Source organism: Acartia tonsa, chromosome 12 (assembly GCF_053477335.1).
Source record: "Acartia tonsa isolate MP-2025a chromosome 12, ASM5347733v1, whole genome shotgun sequence".
Taxonomy (NCBI): domain Eukaryota; kingdom Metazoa; phylum Arthropoda; class Copepoda; order Calanoida; family Acartiidae; genus Acartia; species Acartia tonsa.
In genome coordinates, this window is record NC_137271.1 from 35,319,998 (window position 1) to 35,330,103 (window position 10,106).

At 32.9% G+C, this 10,106-nt stretch overlaps 1 protein-coding gene across 1 annotated transcript; it reads right to left on the reverse strand.

The window, feature by feature from the left end:
• Positions 1-995: 995 nt before the first annotated feature.
• LOC145333481 (uncharacterized) lies at positions 996-7,290 on the reverse strand. Its single transcript, XM_080178635.1, has 5 exons — positions 7,217-7,290; positions 6,333-6,436; positions 5,666-5,729; positions 4,779-5,240; positions 996-4,557 (listed from the first exon to the last, which is right to left on the reverse strand). The coding sequence occupies exons 1-5, from the start codon at positions 7,285-7,287 to the stop codon at positions 3,933-3,935; spliced, it is 1,326 nt and encodes a 441-aa protein (XP_080034761.1). The 5' UTR covers positions 7,288-7,290; the 3' UTR covers positions 996-3,932.
• Between the last annotated feature and the right edge of the window lie 2,816 nt (positions 7,291-10,106).

A 10,106-nucleotide genomic window follows, 5' to 3' on the forward strand; every position in this document is an offset into this window, starting at 1 on the left:
GAAAAATCGACCTCATTTCGGCTAGGATTGAGCTTAAATGGATTTAAACACGGCAAAATGTGTGTCTCAATGAGCCTAAGACACCCACAAAATTTAGGGTCAAGATTCCAACTCCTTCCCTGTCGGACCCTACGTTTTGTGATTTTGCGCATTAAACCACCGGCGCAATTGGAATCTGCCTTGTTGAACATATGCGCGGCCAGCTCGGCGTACACGTCTATCTTCGTCCAAAGTTTTTTGTGTGCTAAAAGGTCATTACCTAAGCTTTCTATAGTGGGGTCAAACGTCCTGATTGGTCAAGTAGTTTTCGCGCCATGGCCGTTTAAAAAATGTCTCGATTTATGTGCCGCACCCTGTACATACATCAATTTTCGTCCATTGTCTTATCCCTTAAAATCTCAAAGTTTTTTTCAATCTTATATTACTGTTTTAATACAGTTTTATGTTTTTATTATTCCGTTATACAAAGTAGTGAGGGTTTATGTTTGTCTATAAAGATCTCACAAACCACATAACTGATTGAGTGTTCATATTAGGGAAGCTACACATATGTCCAGGGATGGCTTTAAGCTATTTTATTTTTAGATTTGAATCCGGGCTGGGTTTTAAAAGAGCCAACAAATGCTAGGGGCGCAAAATTATTTTCAAAGAATAATTAGTTGAGGCTGCGCTTCTTGTAGATAAAACCATCCTTGTTATTTGACAAAGGCCCTATATGGGTATTTAGAAAAAATCTTCTTTTTTATTGGTTTAAGATGAGATTTTTGATAGATCGACGACCCTTTGTTCAAGTTTCTATGATTTACCGCGTTTTTGTGATGTTTCTTAAGCGACGGTTTTTTATATAATATCGGGCATGTTTTTTTTTGGAGGAAAGGAACTCAAATAGTGTGTGAATCGTTAATTTAACCAGCTGCGAGCACCACTTTATCAGAGTACATCAAAATCTGGTGCAACATCCAAGTAATAACATATCGATTGAAGAAAAAAGAAAATTTAAGAATACATAAAAAATTTATTATGATACATATAAATAATAAAGATAGCATATAACTGTACAATTCAAGTAAAAATAATACAAAAAATCTACAAAAATGCCTTCGACTGTAGTATAATATTATATGTGTATTTTTACTTTAATTTGAGTTTTTAAAAAAGATAATTTTTTTGAGCATGTTAAAAAAGCACAAAAAATGTAGCTCCACGTTGGATTGATCAGTCTTTCCAATTTTAAACAATTTTTATGACAAAATTGTCTGAACACATAGAATTTTAATCACATTTACAGCTTCGGTGTGTCTTCAGTTCCGCATAAATATCATTCCTGCAAAGAGTTTTATATTCGCTAAAATATGCAATTATAAATAAGTGTGGGCATTTATGACTTTGAGAATAAAGCAAAGAGATAAGGGAAAATTTGTGCTGTTTTAATAATATGCATTGATAATATGATAAATATGCGGAGCCGGATGCATACCATTTACTTTAAGTTTTGTTTCTTTTAAAAGAAATTTTTACATCGAAATTGGTCTTTAAAGTTAAATAAGTTTTGTTAATTAAGTATCATTAGAAAAGATATAAAAGGTACTTTAATTTGATAAAAATGGATATAAGTTGAAATTACATAACTTTTTTGTAATAACACCTTAAATCTATAGAAAAAAATACCAAACAGTATATAAATGTGATTTTAAAAATCTTGTCGCAATGAATTAAAAATTATAATAATAATAAAAAGGCAGTGTCAGAATTACATTTGGTTTATAAAAAAATAATAATTTCACGCTATTTTTCAGGAATACATTTTTATGTATAAAGAGAGCTAATGTATTTTTTTTCTATTTAAAAAATGCGTTTTTTAAAACTCATTTAAAATCTTAAAATATTAACATATGATTCGCTGTTTACTGGTATGAAAAAGTATATATATTTGTTAGAACTTAATTTAAATTTAAAATTATTCTCAAGTACAAAAATAAAAAAATACATTGGCTCTAAATAAAAAATCCATTCCTGAAAATATAAAAAATTAAATAATATAACCTTGCATAAAAAGGATAATTTAGGTGCATCACAAAAAATAAGCTAATTTTTTTTTGTTATTTAGACTTAGGTTTAAAAACATCTAGGTATTTCTAATATAAGAAAGGAAAGTATTTTTGCAACTTAAAAGACTGTTTACGGCCAAACGGCTGGTCGCACAGCTTATATTTGCACAAAAATATAATTGGCAAACCAGGGGCTACAAATAATCTTCAATAGCTAAGATTTAATAATGAACAAGGAGCGCACAAAGAAAGGTAACGTGCCTAAAAGTTACATTTTACGCGCCTTCTTGCTAGCCGCGCGCTTCCTGTTCATTGTCAAATCTTCAATTTTTGTAGGCCAATATTAGCTGCTGGTTATGTGTAAACTGAAAAAGTGCGGCAAGCCGTTTTGCCATATAAAGCCTTTAAAGTCACTGTGTAATAATAATTGTTACACAAAAATTGCTTTATTTGTTGTTGTTGTTTTTTTTAAATGGTAAAAATAGCTACACTTGAAAAAATATTAAGTATCACATTTTTAAAATCTTTGGGTTTAAGTTTTATAAAACTAATGAATATGGCATGAACTTTAAATAATAAAAATATCATATTTACAATATAAGAGTTAAATGAAGATAAAAAATATCTTTGACAAAGACTTACAAGAAAAAAAGGAAGGATTAAATAAACTTTTAGAAATTATGCTTTTTTCTGCCAAAAATATTTTTAGTGAAGATTTCAAAATTTTTTCTCCCCAACACTTTTTGCACATAAAATTATTTTGCAAGGTAACATCAGGAATGGAAAGGGCACATGGAAAAAAAAATGCTTGCCCCAATCTTTTTCGGCAGAAATAATAGTAAGGGATGTGATAATATTTGTTGTTTTGGTTAGGTAGGGGGTGCCCCGTATATTTCTAGTAACTGAGTTTCATTAAAATTTAAGAAAGTGTCCAAACCGGGATGTAGGTTTTACATGGATATATTTGACAGGGGAAAATTTGTCGTCAATTTAGGTTGCTAATTTGAATCTCATATATTGGTCAGTTTATTCATCCAGTAGGAGGGGAGGGGAAGGGGTAATGTGGGTGGATGGTAGGGATCGTTATTTTAGCCAGCTGCAGGCATTGTACATGATAATCTGGTGCAACATCCAAGTAATTTTCTACAATGAACTTACAAGGTTGTATACAGTTATTATCATTATTTCACAGAAAGTGTTCTTTTTTCAATGGCCAAAAAGATTGGAGCAAAATAAATTTAGTTGAGGTGCCGCATTCCTCTCCCTGGGCAACGTATGACAAACAAAGACTGCTCTTAGAGCCAAAAATTGACTAACTATACTAATTTACAAAAATATGAAAAAAGCTTTTTTTTCGATGTTGAGCATCGATTAATTTCTTAAAAACTAAAAGTGAGTTAATTGCTGAGATCTATTGAAGAGTTATTGTTTTTGTATATAGAAAAAAAAGGTATAGGGAAAATATATAATTTAGGCAATTTAAAAGTCTTATGGTTCATTTTAAGGCAATATATATTTGTTTTGCTAACAAAATAATTCTATTTTTTTTTTATGAAAATAAGAATGTTTCTTTGTTATGTTTCCGTAATATTTCTCTTAGTGTTTCAGCAAAGATTGTAGTGAAAAATTTGGAATGTTTTACATTTTTTTTGCTTAATTAAAAAAATACCTTGCCAGTATAATACTGCTTTCAAAACTATTTTTTTTTGATGACATAGGGGTAATATAGAAGCACTGATTTTTTTACTTCAAAGAAATAGATAGATAAAGTGGTTCTTTGATTTCACAAACTTTGTTTGTAGGTTCACATTATGAATAAGTAGACTTATAATAGTCAATTCAAGGCATTTTTCACAAGCTGTTTGCTGTTTGTTGTTGATTAGATTACAAAGATAGCTGGCTTGGACTTTCACAGCTCAGTCTGATCTTATCATTCCTTGCGGGCTTGTCAAAGAATCCTTCGTCAATATCCTCGTGACTGAGATTAGCAGGTGGTGCTCCCACTCCCTTCATCTCATCAAGCTTCTCATTACAATAGAAGTCAATAGTTTCTTCGTCATCCTCATGAGAATTCTCAGATTCTAGACCAAAGGCTTTCAGCTCAGACTCGATAAGGCTTTCAAAGGAGGTTGCTCCGCTTACTGTGGACGCGGAACTGCCCACTGCCGATGATGTCGACGACTGGTTGGTCATCACTGACGTTGGGGATGTTGAACTTAGTCGGTCGCTGAATTGGTTGCTATTACTACGATTAAAGTCTATTGCAGAGGAGGTTTGTTCATCAGAAAGAATATTCACTGGGCTGCTGCTGTTACCGGCGGCGGTTCCCGCCAATTTTTCAATCACGTGTGTGTTGTCAATGGCGGTTTTTCCCGCCAACGGCGTGGCCATGTGACTGTTTGAAGGATTGCTATTGGTTGAGTGTTGTGCGCACGGTCTGTGGTAGCGCGTGTCAATGACGACCTCTCCGAAAGGACCGCGAAATATAGAGCCACAGCAAGTTTTCTCTCTGAAAAAAATGTCATAAAATCTTATTGTCTCATTTAGATCATTTAATACCTTGAACCAGATGTCATTTTTCAGGTATACCTTTTTCTTTTAGATAAATTTAGTTTACAAAACAATTAAGTTAGAACTTTAAAAATGAATCAGTTGCTTATTGTTGATACATATTGAATAATAATAATACTTGTAGAGTAGCTGTGCTGCAAGAAACAAAAATTAACTTACCTCTTCCATAGGAAGGAATCAAAAAATCCACAGACAGGTTCCCGCGAGGCTTGGGAGATCTTCTCTGGCAAAATCAGTCGTTTTCTAGATCTAGCCCCGCGCACTGGCGCAGAAAAGAGCGGCGCTGGCGACGCCGACATTGCACGCAGCGCCGGCGAGCCCACAGATCTGGATTCGGGCGTGCCCGCCCGCGACGACGCCTCACCCCCATTTGCGTCCCCCCAGTCATCGCGTGTGTTAGAGTCCGACAGCATTGACAGCGGACTGTCGGTGTGGCGGAATGGACTTTCGACGCGGCGGCGTCTAAGGCGGGGTGGCGGCGGGCTCTCGTCGTGCTCAATGATCGGGGCAACTTCGGCGGCTTTGCGCTTGTGGCGGCGGCGGTAGACGTGCTTCTTCTTGGGAGTTATGTCTGGCGGGCGGCGGGGTTTACGCACAAATGATTTAACTCCAGGTCCAGCTCTAAATATCAATCACATGAAGTTGTATAGTTACTTTTTCACTAAATACGTCCTTGTCAATAGCAGGAAGGGAAAGGAAATGTAGGGGGACAAAGTGTCAGCCATGTGACGTCATAAAAATGAGGGATTATCCATCTCTTTTTAGGGGTTTTCTTTCCCACTTCTCCTCTCGTCTCCCTCAATTGTATGACGTCACATGGCTGATTTTTTAGACACTTTGTCCAGCTACAAGTAAATTGAACTGTAAATTACTCTAGTTCCCAAGATTTTATGTGTTGGCTTAAAAACTTTGGATTCTTTTTATAAAATCTTTATTTGTTAGTTCAAACAGGCTTTGTCCAAAATTTTTCACAAATAATGTTAGAATCTTTTGGCAAAAAAGGGATTTTTGACAACTACCAAATATATTTAAAAAAATGATAATACCTGGCATCAACAACATGGGACCAATTTTTCTTTGACTTTTCTGGCAGCATACGGAATCTTTTCACTAAAAAATATAATATTATTAAGTTTAGTTTAAATATCAGAGATTATGCTATAATTTAAATAAATCAGCAATTGTTTTTGAAAGGTTAGCACCCTCCCCCTTTGTTTCAACCTAATATTTGTTTGAAAAATTCATTTTTAGTTGGAAGGGGGGGGGGGGATAATATGATTGTAGATTAATTTACAAGCTATTGTTCCCTTCCTCCCTGTTAAAACGTTTAAGTAAGGCATTTCCTAACTGTTTAAACTTATGAAATTCAGTTACATGAAGTAAAATTTGGTATTTCCTATAATTTAAAAGAAACGAAGCTACTCAATAGAAAGTAATAGGAACTGTTTTATAGTGTAATGGATAGTGTAATCCTTGTAAATTAAAACAGCTGCTCTATAACTTACTCTATATTAGGGTTGGGGGGGGGGGGGGTTAAGTCGAGGGTTCACTTATTTTATTTTAAAAAGTTTTTTTATGGGGTCGGAGATTTTTCATGGGAGGATCGAGGTATGGTATCCTCCCAAGTGGTCACTGAGATCTTAAGTTACAAAAACAAAGAGACAGAAAAATAGACATACAGGCACCCTGTCACTTTTATATAAACATACGTACCTAATAGAACACAGGCATTACAGATATCTCCCTCCCTGGTTTCTTTCAAATTAAAACAGGAATAGAAAGTGTCATTGTACTTCCCGCTATCTGTGAATCGAGAACTAAAATAAACAAAAAATTATATAGATTAATAGATAGATACATAGATAGACAGATAGATAGATGGATAGAAAGACAGATATTTAGATAGATAGACAGATATATACATAGATATTTAGATAGATAAATAGATATACCTTGAAGATTTAGCTTTGCATATACAAAATCCATGTAAGTATAGATAGATGGATAGATAGATATATATATATAGATATATAGGTATACCTTGAAGATTTAGCTTTGCATATACAACATCCATGTAAGGATAGATAGATACATAGATAGATACATAGACAGATATATAGATAGATAGATAGGTATACCTTGAAGATTTAGCTTTGCATATACAACATCCATGTAAGGATAGATAGATACATAGATAGATAGACAGATATATAGATAGATAGATAGGTATACCTTGAAGATTTAGCTTTGCATATACAACATCCATGTAAGGATGGATAGATACATAGATAGATAGACAGATATATAGATAGATAGATAGGTATACCTTGAAGATTTAGCTTTGCATATACAACATCCATGTAAGGATAGATAGATGGATAGATAGATACATAGACAGATATATAGATAGATAGATAGGTATACCTTGAAGATTTAGCTTTGCATATACAACATCCATGTAAGGATAGATAGATGGATAGATAGATAGACAGATAGATAGGTATACCTTGAAGATTTAGCTTTACATATACAACATCCATGTAAGGATAGATAGATGGATTGATAGATAGACAGATATTTAGATAAGATAGGTATACCTTGAAGATTTAGCTTTGCATATACAACATCCATGTGTGGATCTAAACACCCGGGGTCGGTGGTACGACATTTTTGTTCTGAAAATTAATAGATAATTAAATAACTTTAATTGTCCACACCCGGCCCTGTATATAAATATTTTTTTAACTTAGGAGGGAGGGTGTTAAAATGGCTTAAAACCATACCAAGACCTAAATTTTAAAGTAAAATAGCCTAAAACTATCATGGGACTTATGTAAAACTTCTCTAAATTGATAAAAAAATCATTTCATTATTTTGTGAGATCTTAACGAACAAACAAAAAACATTACTTCTTTATATTTATACTAGCGGCTTCGCCCCTAGCCTCTAGGGGCTTTGCCACAAGAGGTATAATTACATCTTCTATTACTTACCCAGCAGAACGGATCGCAAATTTTCGCACCTACCCAGCAGGAAAATTTTTTTGCGATTAAATAAGGAATTTGCAAAATTCATAAAAAAAAAATGTGGGGGATATCTTTGTTTTTTGGGGGTTGGGGGTGTCCCACCCCCCAAAAAAATAGCCTAAAACCACCACAGGACAAGTAGTTATATTCCATGAACAGTAGAATCCGATCGGTTCAGTGGTTACCGAGATCTTAAGCTTCAGACGGACGGACGGACAGACAAACATCAAGCTACTTTGTATTATAGATAGGATATATAAGATCATTAAATTAGTAGGGGAATTATCATTTTATCAGTTATATCATGTTTAAGTATTTGAACTTTTTCCTTCATTTTTTATACTCCAAAAAGTGGCAGCTGCGATTTTATGTACTTTTAAGGCCTACTATGACTATTAATCCAAAACAAAGCATTTTATCTAAAAAACTTTAAGCTAAATATATAAGATAAAACAAAAGCTTTTATTACTACTATGTGCAGATGTCTATCCTGTTAGCCATGGGTGGTTTCGGCTGACATTAAATCTTAATCATTTATTAAATTGAAAGTGGAAATGATTGACATGTTATCGATAATGATAATTTTTGTGATGTCGACAATAAAAAGAATATGTTGATACAATACTAACACCGCAGCTTAACAGGGTAAAGCAGGTGTGTGGCAAAATATTATGTTTAAATACTAAATTTTATTACTTTTTTTTCATCAAAACAGACATCATTAACAATTATATTTAGATCAAAATTGATTGAATTGCCCGATGTTTTTAAAAGGAAGCTTTTCCACAATTACTTTTTACGTTAATATACGTCCGTCATTATGACTTCAAATAATTCTATATTAAGTATAAATTTGGTGCGGGGGTATATTGAAGATGAAAATAAGTATAATTTTTCCCTCCCTCCTTTAATTTTTTTACACTCTTTTCTTATAAAGGTTTTTTAATATAATTAAAGTCGTGCTTTTCAAATCATATATGCTTGTTACAATAGATAACAATAATTTGAAAGAGAAAACTTAGGGACTTTATATTATTGGTTTAAAAGTTTGGTCACTGATAGTTTGAACATTTTAAAAGTACCCAAAGTTTTAAAAATAACACAATTTATAAAACTTTAGGTATCATTATAATTTACAGTCGAATATCCCCTTCCTCAATTAGAAATCCTCTATTATATAGAACATAGGTATTTCAATTCATCTAATCATATTACCATCCCTCTAATTATTATAAATCTATTATAAAATATGATTGTTTGTAAAAAGTATCCATGGAAAATTTTATAAGATATTATATAACAAAAAAACAGGTGTAATCATTTAAAGTCTTTTGTTAATCTTATGTGCCTTTTTAGGCACCTACTAGATGACAATGACGATTTGGTACAATAGTAGCGAAGAGTGAGAGAGAGGAAGAGAGAGAGAGAGAGACGGAAAGAGGAGAATGAGAGAAAGGGTGAGCGAAAAAGAGACAGAAAGAGGAGAGAGAGAGAGAGAGAGAGAGAGAAAGACAGACAAACATGATTAACTAAAAAATAGCTTCGCCACTAAAAAATCTTCATTCAAATTAAATTCAAATAAATATCTAACTTAAAAGTGATTAAATTTGACATTTTAACAAAAAGAAAGATATTGATAGACATAAAACACCCTAAAAAGCTGATCACCCTATCTTTATTTGCTATAAGAATTTGAAAGAAAAGAGGGGAGGGACAAAAAAGCCCTCTTTTAAATTCAGAACGAATGGAAGTACAGCCTAACTCTTTTATATGAATTAGATTTCATAATTATAAAAAATCTACATCACTTCTTCCCCCAATTTGACAGGCTAAAAAAAATACATTTTAAAATATTTGAGGGTAGGTATAATTTATTGTTGGACACCCCTTACCAGGCGACCAAATGCCCTAAAATTGCCTCTTATTATCCCGACAAAAAGTTGTGTGTTCTTTTTTTGGTTACGAAAATGGGGTTACTTGAGTTCAAAGATTTTTTATAGAAAAGTTTTAAAAAAAGAAACTAATGATAGGAAAAAATTACACATCAATTTCAAACAAAAATCTGAATTCGTTTTAAATTTTAATATAATTGTACTAAAACAAAGATTATAATTACTGCTGCCATGTCAGATGCGTGAGATTATTAGTAAAGAAATACCAAACTAGACGCAACTTATTACCAAGCACAGCTAGGACTATAAGACAAAGGTTGTGCATTTAAAGTATCTGCCGCTCTAATTTTAAAGATATTCCAGGACATATGAATAAAGTTTTTATTTCGTCACTTTCAATAAGTAATTATGATTCATAATATTAAAATAAAAACAATGAATATAGAATATACGTGGATATTATGGCAGGGGAAAAATTGTCGTCAATTTAGGTTGCTCACATGGAACTCATTTATTGTTGAGTGCGTTCATCTAAGAGGGGAAGGAACGGGTTGATGCGGTGTAACGTT